The 27145-nt window shown below is 48.8% G+C and overlaps 1 protein-coding gene across 5 annotated transcripts in view; it reads right to left on the reverse strand.

Moving 5' to 3' along the window:
- Positions 1–27145, reverse strand: part of UMODL1 (uromodulin like 1) — a 64979-nt gene that overhangs the window by 25659 nt on the left and 12175 nt on the right. For 4 of the 5 annotated variants that reach the window (XM_066370126.1, XM_066370125.1, XM_066370124.1 and 1 more), the window contains 8 exons: positions 26345–26531; positions 24452–24592; positions 16372–16626; positions 15124–15236; positions 13565–13784; positions 8172–8309; positions 6181–6747; positions 4886–5143 (listed from right to left, as the gene is read on the reverse strand). In XM_066370126.1, coding sequence (XP_066226223.1) covers positions 4886–5143; positions 6181–6747; positions 8172–8309; positions 13565–13784; positions 15124–15236; positions 16372–16626; positions 24452–24592; positions 26345–26531 — 1879 coding nt within the window. The remainder of the gene's footprint in view (positions 1–4885; positions 5144–6180; positions 6748–8171; positions 8310–13564; positions 13785–15123; positions 15237–16371; positions 16627–24451; positions 24593–26344; positions 26532–27145) is intronic. The other variant, XM_066370122.1, reaches the window with a different exon arrangement.

The raw sequence follows: 27145 nt of genomic DNA on the forward strand, positions 1-27145 counted from the left end.
CATAAAGCCTTGAAACTAGAATTCAACTGTAAAAAAAAGGGGGAAAACCCCACAAAATTGTGGAAACTAAACAACATACTTCTAAAAAATGAATGGGTCAAAGAAGAAATAAGCGCAGAGATCAAAAGATATATACAGACAAATGAAAATGAAAATACGACATATCAGAATCTCTGGGATGCAGCAAAAGCAGTAATAAGAGGAAAGTTCATATCACTTCAGGCCTATATGAACAAGCAAGAGAGAGCCGAAGTAAACCACTTAACTTCACACCTTAAGGAACTAGAAAAAGAAGAACAAAGACAACCCAAAACCAGCCGAAGAAAGGAGATAATAAAAATCAGAGCAGAAATAAACGAAATAGAGAACAGAAAAACTATAGAAAAAATCAATAAAACAAGGAGCTGGTTCTTTGAAAAGATCAACAAAATCGACAAACCCTTGGCAAGACTCACCAAGGAAAAAAGACACAGGACTCAAATAAATAAAATCCAAAATGAAAAAGGAGAGATCACCACAGACATCATAGATATACAAAGAATTATTGTAGAATACTATGAAAAACTATATGCCACCAAATACAACAATCTAGAAGAAATGGATAAATTCCTAGAACAATACAACCTTCCTAGACTGAGTCATGAAGAAGCAGAAAGCCTAAACAGACCAATCAGCAGGGAGGAAATAGAAAAAACTATTAAAAACCTCCCCAAAAATAAAAGTCCAGGCCCAGATGGTTATACTAGTGAATTCTATCAAACATTCAAAGAAGACTTGGTTCCTATTCTACTCAAAGTCTTCCAAAAAATTGAAGAAGAAGCAATACTTCCAAACACATTTTATGAGGCCAACATAACCCTCATACCAAAACCTGGCAAGGAGGGCACAAAGAAAGAAAACTACAGACCAATATCTCTAATGAATACAGATGCTAAAATACTAAACAAAATACTGGCAAATCGAATACAACAACATATTAAAAAAATAATACATCATGATCAAGTGGGATTCATCCCAGAATCTCAAGGATGGTTCAACATACGTAAAACAGTTAACGTAATACACCATATCAACAAAACAAAGAACAAAAACCACATGATCTTATCAATAGATGCAGAAAAGGCTTTTGATAAAATACAACACAATTTTATGTTTAAGACTCTCAACAAAATGGGTATAGAAGGAAAATATCTCAACATAATAAAGGCCATATATGATAAACCATCAGCCAACATCATATTAAATGGCGTAAAACTGAGGACTTTCCACCTTAAATCAGGAACATGACAGGGGTGTCCACTCTCTCCACTCTTATTTAACGTGGTGCTAGAAGTTCTGGCCAGAGCAATCAGACAAGACAAAGAAATAAAAGGCATCCATATCGGAAAAGAAGAAGTAAAGGTATCACTTTTTGCTGATGATATGATCCTATACATCGAAAACCCAAAGGACTCCACAAAAAGATTACTAGAAACAATAAACCAATACAGTAAGGTCGCAGGATACAAAATTAACATACAGAAGTCCATAGCCTTTCTATATGCCAACAATGAAATATTAGAAAATGAACTCAAAAAAATAATCCCCTTCACGATTGCAACAAAAAAAATAAAATACCTAGGAATAAACATAACAAAGAATATAAAGGACCTATATAAAGAAAACTACAAGGCATTGCTAAGAGAAATAGAAAAAGACACAATGAGATGGAAAAATATTCCTTGTTCTTGGATAGGAAGAATAAATATAATTAAAATGGCCATATTACCCAAAGTAATATATAAATTTAATGCAATTCCCATCAAAATTCCTATGACATTTTTTAAAGAAATGGAACAAAAAATCATCAGATTTATATGGAACTATAAAAAACCCCGAATAGCCAAAGCAATCCTAAGGAAAAAGAATGAAGCTGGGGGCATTACAATACCTGACTTTAAACTATATTATAGGGCCACAATAATCAAAACTGCATGGTATTGGCAGAAAAATAGACACTCAGACCAATGGAACAGAATAGAAGTAAACCCAGAAATAAAACCACATATATATGGTCAAATAATCTTTGATAAAGGGGCCAACAACACAAAATGGAGAAAAGAAAGCCTCTTCAACAAATGGTGTTGGGAGAACTGGAAAGCCACATGCAAAAGGATGAAACTCGATTACAGCCTGTCCCCGTGTACTAAAATTAATTCAAAATGGATCAAAGACCTAAATATAAGATCTGAAACAATAAAGTACATAGAAGAAGACATAGGTACTAAACTCATGGATCTGGGTTTTAAAGAACATTTTATGAACTTGACTCCAATGGCAAGAGAAGTGAAGGCAAAGATAAATGAATGGGACTACATCAGAATTAAAAGTTTTTGCTCAGCAAGAGAAACTGATATCAAAATAAACAGACAGCCAACTAAATGGGAACTGATATTTTCAAACGACAGCTCAGATAAGGGCCTAATATCCAAAATTTACAAAGAACTCATAAAACTCAACAACAAACAAACAAACAATCCAATAAAAAAATGGGAAGAGGACATGAACAGACACTTCTCCCAGGAAGAAATACAAATGGCCAACAGATATATGAAAAGATGCTCAGCTTCATTAGTTATTAGAGAAATGCAGATCAAGACTACAATGAGATACCACCTCACCCCTGTTAGATTAGCTATTATCAACAAGACGGGTAATAACAAATGTTGGAGAGGCTGTGGAGAAAAAGGAACCCTCATTCACCGTTGGTGGGAATGTAAAGTAGTACAACCACTATGGAGGAAAGTATGGTGGTTCCTCAAAAAACTGCAAATAGAACTACCTTATGACCCAGCAATCCCTCTACTGGGTATATACCCCAAAACCTCAGAATCATTGATACGTAAAGACACATGTAGCCCCATGTTCATAGCAGCACTGTTCACAGTGGCCAAGACATGGAAACAACCAAAAAGCCCTTCAATAGAAGATTGGATAAAGAAGATGTGGCACATATACACTATGGAATACTACTCAGCCATAAGAAATGATGACATTAGATCATTTATAGCAAAATGGTGGGATCTTGATAACATTATACGGAGTGAAATAAGTAAATCAGAAAAAAACAAGAACTACATGATTCCATACATTGGTGGAACATAAAAACAAGACTAAGAGACATGGACAAGAGTGTGGTGGTTACCAGGGGTGGGGGGAGGGAGGACGCAGGAGGGAAGGAGGGAGAGATTTAGGGGGAGGGGGAGGGGCACAGAGAAAACTAGATAGAGGGTGACAGAGGACAATCTGACTCTGGGCGAGGGGTATGCAACATAATTTTTTTTTTTCTTTTTTTTTTTTTTTTTTCATTTTTCTGAAGCTGGAAACAGGGAGTGACAGTCAGACAGACTCCCGCATGCGCCCGACTGGGATCCACCCGGCACGCCCACCAGGGGCGGTGCTCTGCCCCCCAGGGGGCGATGCTCTGCCCATCCTGGGCGTCGCCATATTGCGACCAGAGCCACTCTAGCGCCTGAGGCAGAGGCCACAGAGCCATGCCCAGCGCCCGGGCCATCTTTGCTCCAATGGAGCCTTGGCTGCGGGAGGGGAAGAGAGAGACAGAGAGGAAAGCGCGGCGGAGGGGTGGAGAAGCAAATGGGCGCTTCTCCTATGTGCCCTGGCCGGGAATCGAACCCGGGTCCTCCGCACGCTAGGCCGACGCTCTACCGCTGAGCCAACCGGCCAGGGCTATGCAACATAATTTAATGACAAGATAACCTAGACATGTTTTCTTTGAATATATGTACCCTGAATTATTAATGTCATCCCATTAACATTAATAAAAATTTATTAAGTCTATTAAAAAAAATAATAAAAGTGTCAGGAGTGGGACAGGTGCACAGGGGAGAGCAGAGGTGGATACGCCTCAGGCACCAGCAGCTCCTCCCTCCAGTGGGCAAGACCTTCAGAGGCCAGATCGATGCTGACTCAGGGTCGCCCTGCCTGACTGTCCAGCTGACAGTGACCTCTCCTTTCCAGCTCCCATGAATTTGCACAGAAACATCACCTAACTCCTGTATTTTCCAGTCCATAGCTAATTAGGACTTTAAAACAAATAAACAAAAATTCTCAGCTTTTCTGACTGCATCCCTGTAGGTTACGTTAAGCACTTCCCAAGGAGTGTGCACCCCACCTTTGAGAACCACTGCCATCAACCCCGGACAGCCACTCGAGATTTGAGGACTAACCAGCAACACCTGGTTCCCCTGTATGGATGTTCAGATAAGTTAGACATTCAAGAAACTATCTGGGTGAAAAATGCTAATGAGGAGAAAAAGGGGAATTTTATCTGCATAGGTAACTGTGGTCACCAATCAGCTGTACCTACTCAGAGTCTACATGTGATTTGCTCAATTCTGTTGCCATCCCTTTTACTCTGCAGCCCCAGGCTCAGGGCGGTAGGGGACATTCACGGACACTCTGTGTGTCCAACTCTCTATCGTCATTCTTCCTGAAAACCAAATCCAGGTCTACAGAGTGTGAGAGTGGCCAAAAGGAACAAGTGATATTCCGCAGACCTGCACCACCCCCACCTTCCTGCATGGAGGACCCAGGTAAGCAAGCATCTCCGACCTTGTGGGAAGAGCCCAGAACGCTTTGCCACTCCACCTCTTTGCCCACCATTACCCAACACTTTTTCCTGAAGTGAGCCATCTTCTGTCTGGCTGTCCCATGCCAGTCAAGTATAAAATGAGACAGATATTTCTACATTTGAGAAGCAAAGGGAAACCCAGTAGTCCACAAATACATCCAGCTCTTTCAAGCCTTAACCCACCGAAAATGTTTTTTCATGCATTTTCCTTCCCTTTAAGAACAAATGGTGATGAACGTTTCTGAACCCCATTACCTGTTCTCACTTTCAGGTGTATCCTGGAACTTTCTTTCCCACATGCTTTGGCCACTATCTCAACCAGGTGCAAGACCCCGGGCTCCAGGCCCCACAGCTGCAGACTTGTGTTCTGGGTCTCCAGGCGCACAGTGTGGCTCCGTGTGGACATCAGAGAGAGCAGGAACGTGGGGTGCAGGGTGAGATCTGCCACCCACGCCACACGAAAGCTGGTGCTAGTCAGGTTGGAGACCATGACCCTTCTGATGGGGGAGGGAACTGGGAAGAGGAATTAAATGCTGAGATTAAAAACAAACATTCTGAGCAGAGAGGAAAAGAGAAGATTCATCCAGTGCTAAAATCAAATGTACTCCTCAGATCATAAGACGTCCTCAGGGGACACTAGCCCAGAGAAGTCCTGTGACATCCCCTTGCTGCAAGCAGAGCCCATGGGTACACAGTCCTTGGACAGCACCCCTGACCTTTCAGTTTCATGTCTGCCTCTGAACTCCCTGGGCTTTCCCAAACCAAGGCCTCTTGACCAGGTGTGGGCAGCTCCTCCAGAGGCACTGTTCCCTTCAACTCCTGGGCAGACTTTCCAAGGAGTCAGCTGGTAGCTAGAGCCATTCTTATAGGAGGACCCCGGCACACTCAGCAGTACTGATTTACATGGGCTTAACAATTTTAGTCTTGGAGCCTGAACAGCTCAGCAAAGGAAATGCATTTAACAGCTAGTTCTACGTGGATGCAATCCAGAGAGCTCAAAGAGATGTCAACATGGTTTCCCCCATGGGAGCAGGCACTGCGTGACCATCTCCTGCACAGAGCTGTTGCCTGTCTCCCGAGCTGTCACCCAAGGACCTTGTTGATGACTAACCCCTCAACATGTAATGTAGAACGTGGAGCTGCTGGGGTCAGCACAATCAGGGTCAGCACAGCTGAGGAGGTGCAGAAATGTTGGGAGGCCCAGCACTCTGGGGGCTGTGCCCCAGTGCTTATGGTGATACATGTGCCCCACAGTCTCCTCCAGATGTCTGAATTCCTGTCCCAGCTGTTGGCAAACAGGAGGCTTCAGGAGGGGGAGGAAGAGCTGGAAAGAATGCAGAGACTAAGTTCTGGTCGTAACTAGACCAGAAGTCAGCCACCCAGGGACAGGGCTGCTCTGTAGCCTGGTGTGTCAAGCCTTAAAAGGAGAAATCCACCTGAGTGTTCCTAGAAGGTCTTTGACTCGACAGTTGTATGAGCCTTTGCCATTGGAACTCACTCTGACCACATGGTTCCACAGTTCCCCAGGACGTACCATTCCAGGCACTTACCACAAGCCGAGGTCTTCAGAGACACAGGGGTGGAGGCCAAGGGCAAGTCTGAGGCGCTGGAGGATTCAGAGTCTGTGTTCTGTGGCCATGTGGGGTCCAGAGGTGCTGGTGGTGTGTCCCACGTGGGGAGGCTGGCGTGCCACACGTGGCTAGTGGGGCTCTCATCCGGGGTGGTATATGGCTTTGTGGTAGAATTTCTTAGCAACCATCCAGGGGGATCCAACAGGCTACCCGCGGCCCCAGGAAGGGAGCTGTGGGTTGGCTCGGAAGTTGTGCTGGTCGTCCACTGGCCTGTCCCCAGACCTGGAGTCTCGCTGGGTGCCTTGTCCTCCATGCCTTGCCCTGTGCTGTTCCTGTGCTGCCCAACTATGCCATTGTCCCCTCTCTGGGGCGGGGGCCTTGGGGTCTGGGCCTGGCCTTCTGCAGGGGTGCCCCATGGGTGCCTGGGGCTGGGTGACAAGGCAGGGGTCTCCAGGTCAAGGGTTGTTGTTTCTGTGATGAGAGCTGGGGCTGTTACCCCTGTCACCAGGGATAATGTCCCTTCCATGAGCCTCATTACGTCACCTGCTGGAACACAACCACTCTCAGATGGGGTGTCTGAGCCAAAAAATCTGAGCAAAGCCCACCAGATGCCGCCCACAAGCAAGAGGCCCCCAGGTAGACCTCAAGTAGTGACTATTGACATATAGTGTGGCCATCATCCAAGCAACTCTCGTCACCCAGTAATAAATGAGGATTCTGAGACCTCAAGCATGGGGGTCCTGCTGGGGGGCTGCAGAACCAGGACACAGACACAGGGCTTGGCTCTGGCAGGCCTCAGATGATTCCACCAGCCTCTAGGGGACAGAGCACTTTCCCAGAATGTGTGCTCAAGGTGGAGCTTGATGCTGGCCACTGATCGGCCTGCTGGATGTCACAGGACCAAGAAGACTGGGAGGAGAGAAGCCTGTGGATGTGAGGAGGCAGGGCCATGTATACAAGGGGGCAGGAGCAGAGCTCCTCTCCAGGGACAGGTATTTGCCACTGCTTCCCCAGGGGCCTTCACTGGGATGGCAGAGTTGGTGCAGCGCCCCCACTGCCCACTGCGTCCAGGGCCGACAACACTGCACATCTATATGGGCCTCTTCTACTTCTCACCTCAGCTCTCCAGCTAGACCCAACCAATCAGTTAGAACTGGCCCCAGAAAAAATTCAGGGTAGTTTTCTGGCCCCTCACTAGGGCCTTCTCCACACTTGTCTGGGTCTCTACAGCCTCTTGGGCTCCAGGCCACCTGGGCAGGGACACCCTCCTGGAGGCTGCATTATGACTTTCATGAACACTTTCTTCCATAAAAAATGAAAACTTATATTTTAAAACTGCACTGGATGGTCCTGGCCAGTTGGCTCAGTGGTCGAGTGTTGTCCTAGTGTATGAATGTCCTGGGTTTGATTCCCAGTCACGGCACACATAAGAAGTGACCATCTGCTTCTCCATCCCTTCCCCTCCCTGTTCTCTCTCTCTTCCTCTCTCTCTCTTCCCCTCCTGTGGCCATGGCTTGATTGGCTAGAACACATTGGCCCCGGGCACTGAGGATGGCTCCATGGAACCTCTGCCTCAGGTGCTAAAAATAGCTCAGTTGCAAGCATGGCCCCAGATGGGCAGAGCATCTGCTCCAGACGGGGGTTGCCAGGTGGATTCCTGTCAGGGAGCATGCAGGAAGGAAACTGCTTCTCTGTCTCCTCTCCTCTCACTTGGAAAAAGAAGAAAATAAAACTGCATTGGTATAAAGATTGTGTTCATTGTTGATATTCACTATTATTATATTCATTTATTTCCTTTGATTTTAAAAGAAATTAAAATGAAAACATTTCTGTGTGTTCCTAACAGTATACTGAGCCCTTGTCACTGTGTCCAATGTGCCTGATGTAGAAGTGGGCTCTGCCCCACAGCCAGGTCCCCGGGGTGGGGGCATGGCCCAGAGCTGGGGGAAAGGATGGGTTGGAGGGCTCACCTGCACAGGCCCGGCCAGCTCGGGAGGGGTTGGCGTCCTTGGCCGTTAGGCAGCGGCAGGTGTAGGAGCCCTCGAGGTTGATGCACTGGGCAGCGGGGGAGCAGTCATGCTCCAGGGTGTCTGCACACTCGTCCCAATCTGACAGGTGGGGGAGGAACAAGATGGGAGCCAGAGAGAAAAAGGCCAGAGGCTGCTCAGAAAAATGAATGGTGACAGAACAGACTTCTTCCTCACCATCTTTGCAACGAATAGCCCAAAGGAGAAGGCCAGCAGTGAGTGAAGTATCCACGATGTCCAGCACCCTTGGGAGGAGGCCCTGCACAGACACTCCCCTAGAAGCCTGAACTTGAACGAAGGCCACCCGCTAAGCACCTGTCTGTGCTGACCTGCACCATTGGCTGCCTGATTTGGGAACAAAGATTACTTGTGAAGGTATTAGCACCCACAGGTGTAAATATACTTCTTCCTTGTTTATTCTTTGTTCCCAGACCCTATCTCTTTGAGGTGTCAACACCCCCTAATATTTAGTGTTTTAAGAAAGAAATAGGAAATGACTGAGCTGGATGTCCAGGTAAGCATAGCGTGAGCTTTCCTTGACATGGACAGGAATGGCCCTTCAGTACTTCCTCTGGTGAATGACTCTAAAAGTCCCAAAGACTCATGTCACCAAGAAGCCCTGACCTTTCTGACTTGGAAAAAAATAATGCTAAGCACCCCATCCCTGTAAAATGCCACGGTGGCCCCCAGCCCTGGTTCACTCACATCAGATCCAGCCCTGCCTTTCCCAACAGTGGGCAGACAGGGTTTGCATTGGGCCAAACTGAGAAACACAATTCCTCAGGAACATCATTTTCTTTTCTTCCTCCTGCCCTCTCCTCTCTCCTCTTTGGGGAGCCCCCTGCCCCAGGACCAGCACCCCTACTCCCGAACCTGCTTTAAGAAAGAATCTGATGGTCTCACGCATTTTACACATGACTAATCAATGAAGTGCTACATGCAATAAGTATGATAAACCTTAAGGCATAAATATGTCAAACTGCTTTTCAGGCTGGGAGAAGCTGGGCTGGGATCAGCTTTCCCACACCCTTAGAATTCCATCCTGCAGCCCAGACCCAGCTCTTTGGGTCACTACTTGTCCCATCCCCCTACCCTCCAGGGGAACTAGTGGCTCCGAACAGAGGCACCTCTGCTAGCAAGGCAAACTGGGGCCCAGGAAGGGACTGGCTTCCCCAAGCGGGGGTGGGCTGCCAGGCCCTTCTGCACCCCATCCCTGGAGCCTGGGGCAGAGTGCCCAACCCATGCCCAGTGCACCAGAGGAGCCGGGCTTGGTTGGGATTCAAGTCAAGATAAGGGATGAGTTTGGTTTCGTGTGCAGAAAACCCTGCAGCACAGAAAACGGGTGCTCAGAGGCCCGTTCTGTGGTTTTTAGTTTTGCTGCATGTGATCTTCACGGAAGCAGCTCCCCAGAGATTAGTGGGCTCACTCATTAGCTGATGCAACACTACACACACACACACACACACACACACACACACACACGTGCACCCTGACAAGGGCTCTTTTATAGCCCGGGCCCTGCTGGCCTGTCCCCCAGATGTTCCTGGAACCCTGACTGACCTCCAGCCTACAGGTAGCTCCAGGGTGCTGAGGGGGACTGCACCCCGAGGAGAGCAAAGTCCCAGTCAAGACCTGGAAGATCTGGGCTCAAACCGCAGAGCGCCTGGTGGATATTTTTAGTGCTGGTGACTCATCTAGCATTTGCTCCCCCCAGCACACGGCTCACCAGCAACCCCGAGTAAGGCGGGCACAGCTTTATTTGGTCTTATATGAAAGCCCAAAGCCAGGCAGCTCTCCAGGTCAGAGGGAGGAGGCAGGTCTGGGAGCAACCAGAGCTGCTGAGTGGTCTCTCACCTCCTTAATTGGCCAGAAAAGGACGCAGGGAGTAGCCCCCATAGGATGCTGCTCCTGCCTGTCCTGAAGCTGGGACAAGGGTGTGGCCTACCTCCCACAAGAGGGGGATAATCACTGCAAAGCTTCAACTCCTAGTACAGGACTCCCCTACCCAGGAATGACCGGACCTCTGGGTCCCGGAAGGGGCAGGTTCCTCACAAGGCCCCGCACTGGGGCCCAGGTGCCTTTCGGAGGTGAAGTGTGAGCCAGAACCCTTGTATTCCCTGGGTGCTGGCATCAGATTCACACCCAAGGGAAAGGCAGGCACAGAGAACCTGGTTCTAATGGCACCACATGCAGAAGCTGGACAAGAGGCAGCACCACCGAATGTAAAGAAAGAAAGCTCATGCCAGCAGACCGGGTGCTCGGTGACAGTCCAGGGCCAGGCTCCCTTCTGCTCACATCCCTTCCCCCACTGCAAGCTTTGGGGAGCATGGATAGGCTTGCAGGAGGAGGTGGCTACCCAGTGGCACTGTGGTGATTTCAGGGGTGACAGAAGACCACGGGACCCCTCCCACAGAGCAATGCTGACAGAACATTGAAGCACAGGGGTCCACGTGCAATGTCCTGTGGCAGCCCAGTTGGGAACTGGCACTGAGAGCAACTGAGCAGCATGATCCTTCCTGAGAGCAGATCTTAAGGGACAGGGAGACAGGGGTAGGAGATAGGGGCGATGGGAGGCAGCAGGGAGGAGCCCCTCGAGGAGGAGGACCCATGGGAACCCAGGCAACACTGGAGGACCTTCCAGGCCTGAGAACTCACTCACCTAAGATGTGAATGTTTTTCAAAGGAAAGAGTTAACTCCAAGTGTGTCTGTCATCTGTGTGCCAGGCCCTGTGCTAAATTCCACCCCTGCACTGACCCTTCATGTATTCAACCACCCAAAGAGGTGAAATATGTGGTCATCTCCCCATTTCCCAGGTGAGCACACCGAGGCCCAGGGAGGTGAAGTCACTTGTGCAGGGTCCCATAGTGAACGAGCATCAGCACTGCAATTACAACCTTCCTGTCCTGGGCAAAACCATGAACTGCCTTCCATGTCATGCTTCCTCCTTCATGGCAAAGTGACAGGACCTGCCAGCCCCCCGAGGGTGTGGCTCGCAAGACCAGTGCCTCTTCAGCATCTGGCTTCCCAGCACAGGACACACCTTCCTAGAGGAAGACCCCGGACATGTGGCCACCAGTGACCCTGGATGGACAGGCCTTAGGGAGAAGATGAGGTCAGAACAACGTGACCTCCTCACTGTTGGGACTCGGTGACTCATGGGCAGCAAGTGCTCCCGGATGATCTAACAATACTCAGATAATGCCAACAATGTCATTTCCACATGAGCTACGGGGGAAAGGAGCTCTTTCTGTTTTGATTTTCTGCAGAACAGCAATAAATAAATGTGCTTCTTCTCCTGTTCCTGGCCTGCAAGGTTGGGGACTCTGGGGAGGGGTCACCGCCTTCCCCACATGTGGGCTCGGGCTTGCACTCCCTCTCCTGTGGAGGCTGCGGCCCAGGGACTGTCCTGAGGGTTTTGGTGTCAGAAGTCAGTGGTAACTGGGTCAGAAAACTGTACAGGCAGGGCGCCACTCTTGCCAATAAACAGCCCAAGGCCTCCTGGTCCAGGGCCAAGGGCAATTGCCTGCACAGGGAGGCCTTCCCCCAGGGACTCCTCTGCTCCAAAACGTTATGCAAACAGCCCACTGTTTGTCAGGACCCTGCAGGGCGAAAGCCTTCTCTGGGCTATTCACTTCCAAGGGGACGTCTGGAACTTCCTGGGGATGCCTCAAAATGATGTGCTGAGAACCTTAGAGTGTCAGCAATGCAAGGTGCCTCTTCCTCTTCTGAGCTTTCTGAGGCTGCATACCAAATTACCACAAGCTTTTAAACTGACTTAAAACAACAACATTCATCTCTCATAGTTCTAGAGGCCAAATTCCAAACTCCAGGTGTGTGTGTGGGGGGGGGGGGAGTCCCTCTGAAGTCTCCTGGGGTGGGCGGGGGTCCTCCTCAGCTTCTCAAGGCTCAGGGATTCCTCAGTTTGTGGCCACACCACTCCATCTTCACGTGGCCTTCTCTATCTCTGAGTCTTCTCTTCATCTCTGCTAAGGACATTTGGTTTGCCACTGGATTTAGGGGCCATCCTGATCCAGGATGATCTCAGATCCTACCTTAATTACATCTGTAAAGATCCTTCTTCCAAATAAGGTCCCTTTTGCCGTTCTGTGTGCTATGTCTTCTGGAGGCCACCATTCAGCACACTGCATCTTTGGACAAAGATCTGGAATAACCTAAGCCCTGGGGCACAAGGACAGTGGGAAGTGGTGCCAAAGGGCTGCTGGATCCCTGCACATGGCTCCTAGCTGGTCTCAGGTGGGCCCTGGGGGCGCAAGCTGAAGCCCTGCCCACAGCACACCCAGTGCCCGCTGGGGCTGAGAGCCACTGCCATCCTTCTCCAGGGGCTGAGTGACAGGGCTACTTCCAGGTTAAGCAGGCAGGTATGACTTGAGGTGTGGCACTGTCATCCTTCCCTGCATCTTTAGGTAGAAGGAGGTTGGAACAGCAAGCCAGCACAGGACAGAGTCAAAGGAGATGACAGCTCGTTTTGAGCCCAGTTCCACTGGGGCATCAGAGGGACACTCATCCTACAGACCTCAGTCTGCTGATGTAGAGACTGCAGGTGTGCTTATTGCACAAGGGAACTTGATCTCTGTGTTTGAAAAACAAAACCTTCCTTACATATCAGCCCACTCTGTCTCTATATATGTATCTCTAACTCTGTCTCTAGATTTCTGTCTCTCTCATCTTTCCCAGTCCTCTCTTTCCCATCTCTCTCTGTCTCTTGATATCTCTGTCTCTATCTCTGACTCAATCCCTTTTTTATCTCTCCCTCTTCTCCTCATCTCTCTGTCTTTTATATGTTTCTGTAACTCTCTCTCTCTCTCTCTCTCTCTCTCTCTATCTCTTGGTCTCTTTTTCCTGTCCCTGATTTGTGATTTCCTGCCTCAAGGCAACACCAAGTGAAATTACATAACATTAGGCCCAATGGAATAGACCTGCATGTTAGGGCCCAGGTTCACTTGGGTGCTTGGGCCCTGACACAGCCACAGTAAGCTCTCGCCCTCTTCCCCTCGTGGGCCCTCCAACCTGGTTTGACCCTGAGCTCTGGGCCTGCGGCAGCCAAGAAACACCTCCGAAGCAAGGTCTTCCGGTCCTGGGCTCTTCGGATCACTTTTCCCTTCTGGATCAGCAGGTGTGGGACTCAGGTGGGCTTACAGTTTTGGGGCTGTGGACCTAGTCCCCGGTTTCCGCAGAGAAATACAGAATAAGGATTCAAATTTCATTTACCTTATCTATCTTTTGGAATAAAGTTAATGTTGACCTGAAATACTGTAGTATGGACAGTAGGGGGCATCTTGGTGGGTACACTCGGGTAATGGGGGAATGCCCCTACCTTGCACTAGCGTCCCCCTCTGATCGATCTGAAACACTCTGCTCGCCCACAGCCGTGGGAGCATGGGGGCCAGCGTGGAGACACCCACTGGGAACTCGGGGTCCTGCACCGTCACTTTGAGCTTCACGACCACGCTTCCGGCCTGGAGGGACATGATCTGCAGCCTCAGCTTCCCCCTTCTGTGCAAGTCAGATGCTGCTGGTGGAAGGGCACTTTCCACCTGGCCAAGGAGAGGCAACACCACTTGTTAGAGCCAATTTTCCATCAACACCTTCAAAACTGTTAATCAGGACCTCGGGTGTGGCTGACAGGTGAGACAGAATCCTTTGCTCTCTTCATGACTAAGAAGAGACACTCAGCAATCAGTCTTTTAGGGCAAGCAGACACACTCCCAGGTTCACCGCCCTCCAACACGGCTTCCCCTGGGACAGCAGACTGTGCATTTATGAGAACACAAAGTGACTACTCAGTCAGGCCCCCTATTGTGGAGCATGAGACACACAACACACTCTGGGTGCCCTGGAAATCGGTAGGATGGCAATTTGTGTGAGAGACAACGGACTGTTGGATTGACTGATGCATGGATTATTGATCAAGGGGGACTGCTGAGGAACAACCTCGTGGTTATTTGGTGCTGTTCCCGACTCACAGGGCTGTATCTGCCAGGAAACATGAGCAGAGCCAGGGGCTCAGGGTCAGCCTTCCCTGTAGATGAATGTGGAGAGACAGCCCTCTTTTGAGCTCTCATATTCCTACACATTTTTCAAATAGAAGTACTAACTACCCTTTTGTTCCAGAATATCTTTCCAAGGCCTTGAGGGAGAGAGATCGTGGCCCCTCCAGAGCAAGGGCAGATATGTTGTTCACTCTCTGATGTAATAAAGTAATGTCTCTCTATAGAGTAAGGTTTAGGCAATTTTGCTCACAGCCCATTATAAATGTTCAGGTTCCCTAAGCTTGGGGACTCCTCTGCTATGTTCAGACCTACTGTGTGCATCATCAACCTGGGTCCCTCTGAGTCAACCCCATGGAACCTGGCAACCATGTGAAACTGGCACCAATATAATGGCCAAACCACCCGCTGTACTATAATTAAGTCCTTTGCCTGACCCAGGCATTTCAGGCCTGCTTCCAGCACCAGCAACAGAAAGAGGCTAACTCATGAGTTTTCAAGAAGAGTAAAATCTTAGAACTTCCACAGTTCTTGAAAATTTATCAAGTTATTTTCTCCAATTCATCATCTGAGGACAGATAGTGTTTGCACTGGCCTGGCTCCCCCTTTAGCCACACGGAGGAATGGGTGTCTGATCACTGGTAAGCGCCCCCTCAGTGAAGCTGCCCCCCGATGGGGAGATAGACCCCCGGGTTCCCTGGATAGAAGTTCAACAGAGGACCCAGCTGTGGGTCAAGTGGTGTAGTCCATTTGAACCAAAGGCATATTTCAAAGATGCTTTGGCCCCAAATCTAGATTAAGTCCCCTATAACTGGAGAGTAATGGCTTGTGTAGGTCCCTTGCTTGGAGCATTGGGGGAGCTTACTGGGCCTGCCCTCAGCTTTACCTCATGCAGAAGTTGCTGGGAAAAGTCCTGGTACTCGGGGCTGCTGTGGTTCAGCAGCGGCTCGGTCATTGTGCGGTTCAGGATCCTCACCATGACTCCAAACACACGGGCATCTGAGACAGACAATCATGCAAAGTAACTAAAATCCAGTGATGCAATATTATGCAATTTTCTGTCAATATTTTTCCTAAAGCCTAGACTTACAGGAGAAAGAAAAAAAAAAAGGCCATGGCCAGTTGGCTCAGTGGTAGCGCATCAGTCCAACGTGTGGATGTCCTGGTCAGGGCACACAGGAAACACACCCATCTGCTTCTCCATCCATCCCTCTCTTGATTCTCTCCCTCTTTCTCTCTCTTTCTCTCCCCAACTTGCAAGTTAGCCCCAAGCCCTAAGGATGGCTGGCCTCCACCTCAGGCGCTAAGAAGAGCTTGGTTGCTTAGCAATGAATGGAGCAAAGCCCCACATGGGCAAAGCATCACCTCCTAGTGGGCTTGCTGGGTGGATCCTGGTAGGGGAGCATGTGTGAGTCTGTCTCTTTGCCTCCCCCCTTCTCATTGAATAAAAAAAAATAGATTGAGGCTTACACTGCCCAGGTGTCACTATGACCAGGCAAAGGGGAACTCAAATCATGGAGCAGGACAAAAGTCAGTCACCTGGTAGAGTCACATGGGCTATGCCAGCTGCCTTCTGGACACGAGAATTCCCAGTTCATTCACTGAGCTAGTTTGGAGGATAAAGTTCTTTCACAGCACCAATACGGTGGACATGGTATTAGCTTGTCAAGCACACAGTATGGGAAATGAGGCATGCTTCCTGAGGATTTTGCGTGGTGGCTCAGGTTTTGGTTTGGGGAAGTTATACACACTCAGCCCTGTGGAGTTCAGTGAGACAGTCTTTCAAGGTGTGCAAATCACCACCAGCCTTTGCATCACTTTATCTGACTCCTTTACAAGTCCTTCAAACTATAGAAAGGCGGGGTCCCTATGGATCCCTCAACACCTCAGCCCTCGGACTCAGCCCCGGCAGGACGCTGTGGAGGGGAGCGAGGGACCTTGTGATGGCTATGACCAGCATGACACTGCTCAGAGGACACGGAGCACCCACGGCCCCTTTAGGACAGTGGGGCCTGGTTGATGCCTGCCCCACTTGGTTATAAGAAGAGCCACAATTTGAATCTCTGAGGCCAACAGAACCAGAATAGAAAGACCAGCTCACAGGCACCACGTGGTGTTCAGATGAGTGGCTTACCTGTTCTGACTGTCAGCATGGTGGTGATGTTGGTCCTACACGCCTGGTAGCTGGTCTTCACCCTGTACAGCACTCCGGCCTCTAGCCCAGTCACCTCCAGGGTTATCCCCTGGGTCCTGGCACTCCTGAGCAGCCCCTCACCTCTGTAAACCTGCACGTGAAAGGTGTGGTTCTGGGTGGAATTCAAACTCCAGGACACTTGAAAGCTGTTGCTGGTGACACTGAGGACCATGTAGTCTGTGATGGGAGGTCCATCTATGAATGCACAGAAAGGGAAGATATGGAGAACGCCAGAGAGAGGCAGCAAAAGTAAAAGTCAGCCAGTGAGACTGCACAAACCAAAATGCTTCTGCACGGAAAAAGGAGACCATCAATAAGACGAAAGGGCAACCTACACAATGGGAGATGTTTGCACATCATACACTTGATAAGGTGTTAGTATTCAAAATAAGTATGGAACTTACACAACTTAATAGCAAAAATCAAATAATCTAATCACAAAATGGGCCAAAAATCTGAATAGACATTTCCTAAAGAAGACATGCAGATGGCAGCAAGCCCATGAAAGGACGTTCAGCATCACTGCTCGTAAGGGAAATACAAATCAAAACCACAGTGAGACATCCCCTCGAACTTGTCAGAATGGCTGTTGTCAAAAAGACAAGAGGTGCCCTGGCCGGTTGGCTCAGAGGTAGAGCGTCGGCCTAGCGTGCGGAGGACCCGGGTTCGATTCCCGGCCAGGGCACATAGGAGAAGCGTCCATTTGCTTCTCCACCCCTCCGCCGCGCCTTCCTCTCTGTCTCTCTCTTCCCCTCCCGCAGCCACGGCTCCATTGGAGCAAAGATGGCCCGGGCGCTGGGGATGGCTCTGTGGCCTCTGCCCCAGGCGCTAGAGTGGCTCTGGTCGCAACATGGCGACGCCCAGGATGGGCAGAGCATCGCCCCCTGGTGGGCAGAGCGTCGCCCCATGGTGGGCGTGCCGGGTGGATCCCGGCCGGGCGCATGCGGGAGTCTGTCTGACTGTCTCTCCCTGTTTCCAACTTTAGAAAAATGCAAAAAAAAAAAAAAAAAAGAAAAAAGAAAAAAAAAAAAAAAGACAAGAGGTAAGTGCTGGCAAGGATGTGGAAAAAAAGGGACCCTTGTGCACTGTTGGTGTAGTCACTATGGAGATTCCTCAAAGAATTAAACCTAGAGCTGCCCTACGGTCCAGAAATCCACCTCTGAGTATTTATTCAAAGGAAATAAAACACTACCTCAAAGCGATTTCTGCACCTCAATATTCATTGCAGCACTCTTTACAATAGCCAAGACATACCTGACCAGGCGGTGGCGCAGTGGATAGAGCGTCGAACTGGGATGCGGAAGACCCAGGTTTGAGACCCCGAGGTCGCCAGCTTGAGCGTGGGCTCATCTGGTTTGAGCAAAAGCTCACCAGCTTGGACCCAAGGTCGCTGGCTCAAGCCAGGGGTTACTCGGTCTGCTGAAGGCCCGTGGTCAAGGCACATATGAGAAAGCAATCAATGAACAACTAAGGTGTCACAATGCACAACGAAAAACTAATGATTGATGCTTCTCATCTCTCCGTTCCTATCTGTCTGTCCCTGTCTATCCCTCACTCTGACTTTCTCTCTGTCTCTGTAAAAAAATAAAGTTAAATTAAAATAAAAAATTACAATAACCAAGACACAGGAACAACCACAGTTGTTTTTGCAGCTATGGTCATTGTGGTGTGTCACAGGCTAAATTGTATCCCCAATATTCATAAATTTTAACTCCCAGGACATGAGAATGTGACTGTATTGGGAGACAGGGTCTTTAAAGAGGTAACTAATTTAAAGTTAGGTACTTACAGTGGGCCCTACTCCAATCTGACTGTGTCTTTTAAGAAAGGGAGCTAGGTCCTAGCCAGTTTGCTCAGTGGTAGAGCATCAGCCTGGCATGTGGATGTCTTGGGTTCGATTCTCAGACAGGGCACACAGGAGAAGCGCCCATCTGCTTCTCCACCTTTCCCCCTCTCCTTTCTCTCTATTTCTTTCTTCCCCTCCTGCAACCAAGGCTCCATTGGAGCAAAGTTGGCCCAGATGCTGAGGATGGCTCCGTGGCCTCTGCCTCAGGCACTAGAATGGCTCAAGTTTCAATGGAGCAATGCCCTAGATGGGTAGAGCATCACTCCCTAGTGAGCTTGTCTGTTGTATCCCAGTCGGGTGAGTGCACAAGTCTGTCTCTCTGCCTCCCTGCTTCTCACTTCAGAGAGATAAAAATTTTTAAAAAAGGGAGCCAGATTCAGGAATCAGGCTGAGGCTTCTTATGTTTTTATATTGAGGTCCATGTTTGAGGGAAAAATGCTCTAATTTAACACTCTAGTTTATAATACTCTAATATAACAATTAATATACATTTTAATATTCAAATATAATTAAATATTGTTATGGAAGAAAAATTCTGGCAGACAACAAGGTAATGTGAATTATGTAAAACATGGGGCCCTGGCTGGTTGGCTCAACGGTGGAGCATTGGCCCAGTGTGTGGAAGTCCTGGGTTCGATTCCCAGTCAGGGCACATAGGAGAAGCGTCCATCTGCTTCTCCACTCTTCCCTCCCTCCTTTCTCTCTATCTCTCTCTTCCCCTCCCACAGCCAAGGTTCCATTGGAGCAAAGTTGGCCCAGGCGCTGAGGATGGCTACATGGCTTCTACCTCAGGTGCTAGAAAGGCTCCAGCCACAACAGAGCATCACCCCCTAGTGGATCCCAGTCGGGCACATGCAGGAGTCTGTCTGACTGCCTCCCTACTTCTAACTTTGGAAAAATACCCCTCAAAAAATAAATAAATAAAAATAAAAAATAGGTTGGTCCTCAGTCTAGGCACAATAATTTTTACATCTAAATTTGAGTTCTATAAAAAGCAAGCCATGAAGATATATTTTTAAAATTTTTTGCAAAACTATAGTAAAAAGAAACAATTTTTTAAAAATCTGGTTTCCCAAAGCCCTTTATGTAAGGATACATAAAACATGTTTTCTAGTATCATGAAAAAATTGTTTTCTAGACAAGTGTGTAGGCTTCCTTTCAGTAAAAAATAAATAAATAAAAATAAGTCTAATTCGACCCATTTCCCTTTTTGCCTTGACTGCCAAGAGGCTCAGAATCACGTTTAGTGCCTCACCCTAGTTCTGTGACTCAGCTCTGCTGTGTCCTCCTCCAACTGAGTACTGAAATTCCCTTTATAAGTGGGGGTGCCCTGTGTGTGCATGCTTTCTTACTGTGAACCCCTAGGGATCCCCCTCAAAGCAGGTGGAAAAGATAAATGACTGGCAGCCACGACAGTGGTGAGCCCCGCCCCCCCCCCCCCCCCCCCCCACACACACACACTGCCATACTCAGATGGGACTGGGAGCCTCTACTTAAACTCCTGCTGTTCCCTGATAACTCTCCCAGGACGAGGAGGGGGTAGAGTGTATTTGAAGATGACTCACCTCTCCCTTACAGACTTCTGTCCTGCAGAACTATGACAGAATACATTTCTGTTGTTTTATTCTTTTTTTTAAATTAAGCTGGTCACTTTCTTTCTTTCTTTTTTCTTTTTCCCCTTTTCCCCACTGTTTTATACCACCAGGCATGTGGCGCTTTGTTACAGCAGCCATAGTAGATGAGGCCACCTCCCAGTCTTCCCTAACGAGTTTTCAAGGCAGTTGTTGGCTGGACAGCAACTTGGAAAGTTTGTATTGCTGCAAAATCTGCCAGCTTCTGACACACTAATCCTTCTCTTGTAGAACAGAGCATGAGACGTGCTCAACTGGGAATAGTCTGCCTGCCCTTATGCTCAAACCCAGATTTTAGTCCTTCATCAGCCAGGATACCCTGGCTCTCACTGGCCCTTTAGGATTTTGACAGCCCTCTTAAAATGTGGCCCTAAGAAATAACACCCAATTGTTGGATCTCAATGGTGGGCAGACACTGCTGCCATGTGGCCCTTCCCGTCCTTCAGTCGGGAACTTGACCTTCATCTCGGGGAAGCACATTGGATTTCCTGTGTCTGTGGGTCTAGGCCTTGTTTCACCTGGGCAGCTCTAACCTGTCACTGGTGAAGCAGGAAGGGACCTGTTGGGGATGCTGCCTTTCCCAGGATATCCCATGTCAAGCTGTTCCCTTGTCCCTTGGACTTGTCACCCTGACAAGCCAAGAGTTGGAGCATTCATTTAGGGGTGAGGAGTCTCGGCCCCAGTGAACTTGGGAGGCCACTTCCTGTCAGCCTGGCCGCCTCTCGAGAGGGCAGTCCTGCCCTGGCCAAGCTCAAGTACAGGAGACGTTTCTCTATGGAGCAGAATAGCTGTCCAGTTCCAGCTGGGAAGCAGACCATGTCAGAGGGAGTAAAGATGACCTTGAATACAGTTCCACTCTGTCCTGAAAGCAGAACGTGTTCCTGGAATATTACTGCCAACTGGGCACATTTTTACGGTTTCTATTTTGTGCAAGAATCCAGCTGCCTTGTGTGTCATTAATTGAATGACTAATTTTCACAAGAAAAGCATGTGAATTTTGCGCTGTATTTTCCATGGGTTTGTACCTCTCAGCCATTCCAGCAGATTGCTCATTTATGTTATCTTCTAAATGTAAAACATGTGGGGCTCCTCTGAGCAGTACACCACTGGATTCTCTCTAAGGGTCGGAGCTGGCAAAGCTGGGTCCTCCCTTTCTACCCTATGAGGGGTGAAGGTGGGCGGGCCATTCCCCGTTTGTGTTTACCTGTGGAGCGGACCTTTACTGGAAGGAATCTCACAACTCAGTACCTGGGCAGCATGGTGGAGTTTGGCTGCTGACATCTCTAACTAGAAATAGAGTCTAACGTTTCTCTCAGATTACTGTATTTGAATCTATTCTCAATGATGGACAGGATTCTCTCCCCACACCCAAGGCCACAGCAAAGGAGATCTAAGGATGGTCTGCAGGGCAATCTGTGCAAAGCTGGATGGACACAGTTGTGCGTGGAGGGAATGCACAGCTCTAATTAGACCCTCCACATCGTAAGCTGCATAGTGGGGGAGTGTCTTGTTGCTAGAAATGGGCTGGTAGGTGTACCATTCAAACCTCCAGATACCCAAGGAATACAAGGAATAGCCATCACTCAAGTATCCCTTTTCATTCATTGATATCAAGTATGTGTTGAATGTCTATTATTTGCCAAGTATCGGGACTCACTGGCAGTGACTAGGAGACCTTCCCTGGGGAGCTTCATCCTGGGGGAGGTAGAATATTCTAGTAGATGAAGACTGACCCCAGACCCCTCTGGGTCCTCCAGTGGTGCTGGGAGCCAGCCCCTCCCCAGTGTCTTCCTGCAGCCTCCACCCTCTCCCCCACACAGCACAGCCAGAAGGCTCAGTAAGGGCCTTGCACTCATTATCCTGTTGGGCTCTGGATCACCAGAGGAAACATCCCACAGCTCTAGAGCTCTAGTCAAGCCCTGACAGATGGGGGAGCATGGCCAGGGGGTAGCACAATGCCTATGATGAGGCACAGCCCCTGGGGGATGCACTGTGGGGCAGTTGCCTGGTGGCATTGTTTTAAGGATTAAATAAATTGATACTGTAAGAGTGCTTATTACAGAGCCTGGGTGACTTAAGTGCTAAGCAGCTCTATGCTGTGTTATTATGAACAAAGGAAAGGCCCTTTAAAGGGGACAGGACATGTAAATTAAACTAAGTGATTCGAACATGATCATAACAATATTCTTCATACCCACTTCACAATGTTAATGAAAGTTCTAGTTTTTATAGCAAAATGTTAGAAGCCACCTTAATGCCTCCCATGAGGCAAATAGCTAAAACATTATATCACAGCTATACAACAGCATTATTATTCAACCATTGAAAATTTCGAATTATGAAGACCAGGTTGCTTCTTGGAAACTTTTATATGACATAATGGTGGACGAATAAGGCAAACTACAAAACTGCCTACATAGAAGGATTGAAATCAGGCAGAAAACCTGGGAGGCAGCAGAGAAAAATAAAACAGTTTGTGGGGGCATTGGGAGTTGAGGTGACTTATCTTTCCACTGTTACTAGAATGTTGCTAAAGTAATAAATCAGAGTCTGCAATGACAAGAGACAGTTTTAGTGGCCAAATTGAATACGTGGTATCTGCTCTAGGCCAAACTATGAGAGAAGTACCCAGTCCATCCAAGTCCCACCCTACAGCCTCCTCTCCTGCCAACGCCCTCCCGGCCTGTGGTTGGGGCCCAGTTGTCCTCAGGGAGGCCTGGTGCTTGTCCAGCACACACACCTCCCCACCATACCTGCTGTCCCACCACCAGCCACCTGCTCCCAGGACCCTACCCGATTGTGCCTCCCTGCTCCCTGCCTTGTCCTATGTCACCTGGATTAGGATCAACTGCTCCATTTAATAGGAAACCCCACATAACAGGATTTGACCTCCATCAGGTATACTCCTTGCCCAGGCCCCCTCACTGTCTTTGCTTAGCCTTATCCTCAAGGTCACCACGTGGCTCAGACGGCTAATGGGGCCTTGGCCATAACAGTCCTGTGCCCCGCCTGGTCTCAGCAAGGCCTGTAACTAATAAGTAGTCTTCCTGACTCTCGTGGAAACTTCTGCTACATCTCATTGGCTAAGATGAGTCACATGGCCACACAAGAGAGGTAGGAAAATGTAGTCTTTTCAACTGACACATTTCCACACAAAACTCAATCTAAGTTCTGTCACAAAGGAAAAAAGAATGGACTTGGGGTCTACCCTGAGCTCTATTCTTCACCTAGCATAGTAGGCACAGTACCTGGCACATAGTAAGCACTCATTAAAACGTGTCCCTTAAGTGAAGGAATGCAGACTAACCAAACCCTCCCTGCTTATTCATGAAAGCTAGAAGATTCCATCTGAGTGTCTCCTGCTCACTTCCCCAGCTGCACCTGCAGCCTCACTCACCTGCAGATAGTCCTGCAGCCTGTGGGCACTGAACCTCTCCTGACCACAGGCCAGCCATTGGAGCAGCTGCAGGTGACCATCACCCCCAGCTGGGGAAGCCCTAAGGGGAGGGCAGAAGTTCAAGAGCAGCTTCTCAGAAGAGAAAAAGATTTTCTGGGCTCCAGAGCTGCAAGAATTGGCTAGGTCTTGCCCATCAGTACACAAGCCTGCTTTGGTATCACCCATCTTTCAAAAAGACTTCCTAGGAGTCTTCCTCTTCCTCCAAGTTCTGCTTGATTTCTGAGCCTCGTCATTGTGAACAGACTCCCAAGGCCTCTTTCCTACTGTCCTTCTCACCTCTCTCAGTCTCTTTGCAAGCCCCTCATCCTATACTGACTTCTAAATAGGGGGACTCCTCAGCCACAGTCCCCGAGCCACCTCACTTCTCCCAACCATGCCCATAGTGCAATGTCACCTGGACATGGATGGCCCCAGATTTCCAAATGCAGCTCTGCCTGCCTGTGAGCTCCAGCACCCAATATCCAGCTCAGGCAGCATCCTGGCCTCTCCACTCAATTTCCACCCCTTCTCAATTTAAACTACAATAATAATAATAATAATAATAATAACCCTAGTCTTCCCCCTACTCATTCAGGAATCACCATCTATTCCATTGTTCAGGTAAGACGTGTACATTCTGCCTCGTCTCCCTCTTTCTCTTTTGCATCTAATTTATCAGTAATCCCAGGGATGGTCCAGATTATTCCTGGTCTCAATGTAAGTATTAATCAGGCTCCTTCCACTCTGAAAGGTGTCTCAATTTAAACAATAAGTTGCATGGGCATCCTACCACTTTCTATGCATCACGCTTGGCCAGCAGTTGGCATGTTCTCCACTAAGTGTCTTGGGCATAGAGATGATGATATAGCCATACATGTTTCTGGCACCAGCATCTCACACAGTGAGTGGCACATAAACAAACATCAGTTTGATCAAAGGATGAAGGGGAGAAGAGAACAATATGAGATTAAGAACGATCTACAGAACTAGGGGACTATTCTCTGCCCCTGAGCCCCCTGGTCCCTCTTTGCAAGAAGAGAGGATCTCTGTGGTCGATGGGCCGTTGAGCCTGAAAAGGTTCCTTAAGCGAGTCCTGCGCCATCTTACCTTCACACGTGCAGTTCAGCTTCTGGGGAGATGAGGCCGGTGGCTCTGGGTGGTGGTCGCACTGGTAAGAGCCCTCCACATTTAAACATAGCTCCCTTTCAGGGCAGCCGTTGAGTTCCTCATAGAAACATTCGTTGAAGTCTATTGAAAAGAAGAATAGGTGAGTTGTAACCACCTGGTCATTCTCATTAACCTCCAAATATGTGTCCTACTAGCTGAGGAAGTGGCCTGGGCAGTGGGCCCCAGCTACCTCTTGCAGCCCTGTCTGAGAAAGCCTGCAGGCCCCCTGGGCCCACATCTCAGGACATATGGTGTGCTCACCGCAACCGCCAAATGGGCATTGGTGGCTGCTGTTGCCTGTGCGAATCACTTTGGGGATTTATTGAGTCTGAAGGGTCAGAAATGGTGGGGCCCAACATCCCGCTCGATAATCTATCTGGTGGGTGGGCACCTTTCCTCCTGAGATGGAGAGCAGAGCAGCCCCAATATTCGGAAGTGGCCCGTCACTCTCAGCTGGGCCCTGTCACTATCCTAGCAACAGAAACAATCTCACAGAACACACAAGGCTACTCCCCGACCAGGATAAAGTGACACAGAGCCATGCCCCTGTACAATTTCAGCAAAGCCAGAGAGAAAAAATGACCACCGTGTCATCCACCAAATATCACCTTCCCCCTTGGGCAAAAGGAGAGACTCTTACTTTTTTACTACTGATAGCTTATCTTTGGGCTAGTTTGCCTCTCTCCATAAACTAGGTTTATTGAGATGCCCACTCACTTTCTGACAGCATACACTCTAGCACAAAGCCACCCCTCCAAAACCTCCCAGTCAATGGTCATGTCCCATAACATTCCATCTGCCTTCTCGTGTGCCTTCTCTGCCCCGCCCCATTATGTGCCTTCTCTCACCGCTGCCAGTACAACCCCACTTTGTTCACCTACAGTACGCCCCTGTGGTCTCCGCCCAGGGCCTTGACAGACCAGACAGGCACTTCTCTTATCGGTACTGCTCGTTTGGTCCTCAAGAACATCTGTGGATTTTCAGGGGAATTAAATGATCCAGATCCTGGCACCATTATATGTGACCTTCACTGTCTTAGAAGGAGCTGCACCAGAAGGAGCAGCCACCTCCAGAGGGAGCGGAAACTCAGCTGCCACCTGCTGTGGGGAAGAACATCCCGCTGGTCATGTGCTCACGCCATGTCCACGGCTCCGTCCATGCCCATGCAGCTCAGCAGTTGAGACAGCGGCCACGTGGCCCACCACTTGCAGTACTTACTGTTTTACGCTTTTCAGAAAATGTTTGCTGACCTCTAAGATAGACCCAAAAGAAAGAAAAAAGAAGGAAAGAGAGAGAGAAAAAAGGAAGGAAGGAAGGAAGGAAGGAAGGAAGGAAGGAAGGAAGGAAGGAAGGAAGGAAGGAAGGAGAAAGGAGGGAGGAAGGGAAAGAGGGAGGGAGGGAGAAGAGAAAGAAAAAGAAAGACAAGAAAAGAAAAAAAAAGAAAAGAAGAATGATCAGGTAATTTTTCTCAGAAACAAGGTCACATCTGTGTGCTCTACCAAATTCAACTTTGTACAAATTCTCCTGCAAGGCCTTCTAGGTACAAGGATGTTCTTGGTGAGGTTGGGGAAAAGACAACATGGAAGTGTAGGAGCCTGAGAACTGAAGAAAGAAATTTTGGTGTTGTTCTGGGATCTGTTCGCCAGTGCCCACCTGAATGGGAGGAGAAACCTGGGTGGGGTGGGGGGGGAGAAGGAGTTTACACTTAGAGTTTGAACTTGGTTTGGGTCAGAATAAGCTAAAATGGGTCAGCCTCCTCTTACCTGGCAGATTGTTGCCCCACTCCTGCCCCCCCCCCCCACCACTAAGGAGAGGATCAAGGAAAAGCACCACCTTGCACCTGGATGTTGATCACTTCATAGACACGCTTCACAATGCTGTCCAACAATGCGGAGACATTGGCCATGGGCACCGGCTGCTGCAGGCCTAGCAACAGCCTTGACACTGTGGTCGAAGTATCCCCACAGGCTGAGTGCAGGTGGTAGACCGCTGCATCCACTGGCCTCAGGGCACTGGTGACCTGTGAGGCCAGAGTCAGAACATCACCCAGTAGAAAGTGCCCTTGTCAGACAGGACAGGGACACGGAGGCCTGGAGAAGTTCGAGTTCATTACACACGCACCACTCTGGTCTGCAGAAAAGAACCTCTATAATAGTTTATTTCTGTCACCAACCCAGTAAAAGTCCTGCAAACCATATTATAAACACTTTTCTGCAACACCAGTTGTCATGGACTGCGGAGTGCTCCCCCCATAAATCCTTATGTTGGAGTCCTACCCCCAGGACTTCTGAATAGGCCCTTATTTGGAAATAGGGTCCTGCAGATGTAATCAGTTAAGATGAGGTCATTCGGATGAGCCTTTGCCCAGTCTGACTGGTGTCCTTACACAAAGAAGAGATTTGGACACAGAGACAGATGCTGATAGAAGGAAATGTTGTGGGGACACAAGGAGAAGACAGCCACCTACAAGCCTAGAAGAGGGGTTTGGAAGGGACCCTTCCCTCACAGCCTCAGAAAGAGCAGCCCTGCTCACACTTAGACCTCAGGTCTCCACCTGCAGACCTGCAGGAGCATAAATGTCTGCTATGTAAGCCCCTCAGTCTATGGTGTTGTGTCATGGCCACCCCCGAAAAG

Source organism: Saccopteryx leptura, chromosome 2, assembly GCF_036850995.1.
Source record: "Saccopteryx leptura isolate mSacLep1 chromosome 2, mSacLep1_pri_phased_curated, whole genome shotgun sequence".
In the NCBI taxonomy this organism is placed as follows: Eukaryota; Metazoa; Chordata; class Mammalia; order Chiroptera; family Emballonuridae; genus Saccopteryx; species Saccopteryx leptura.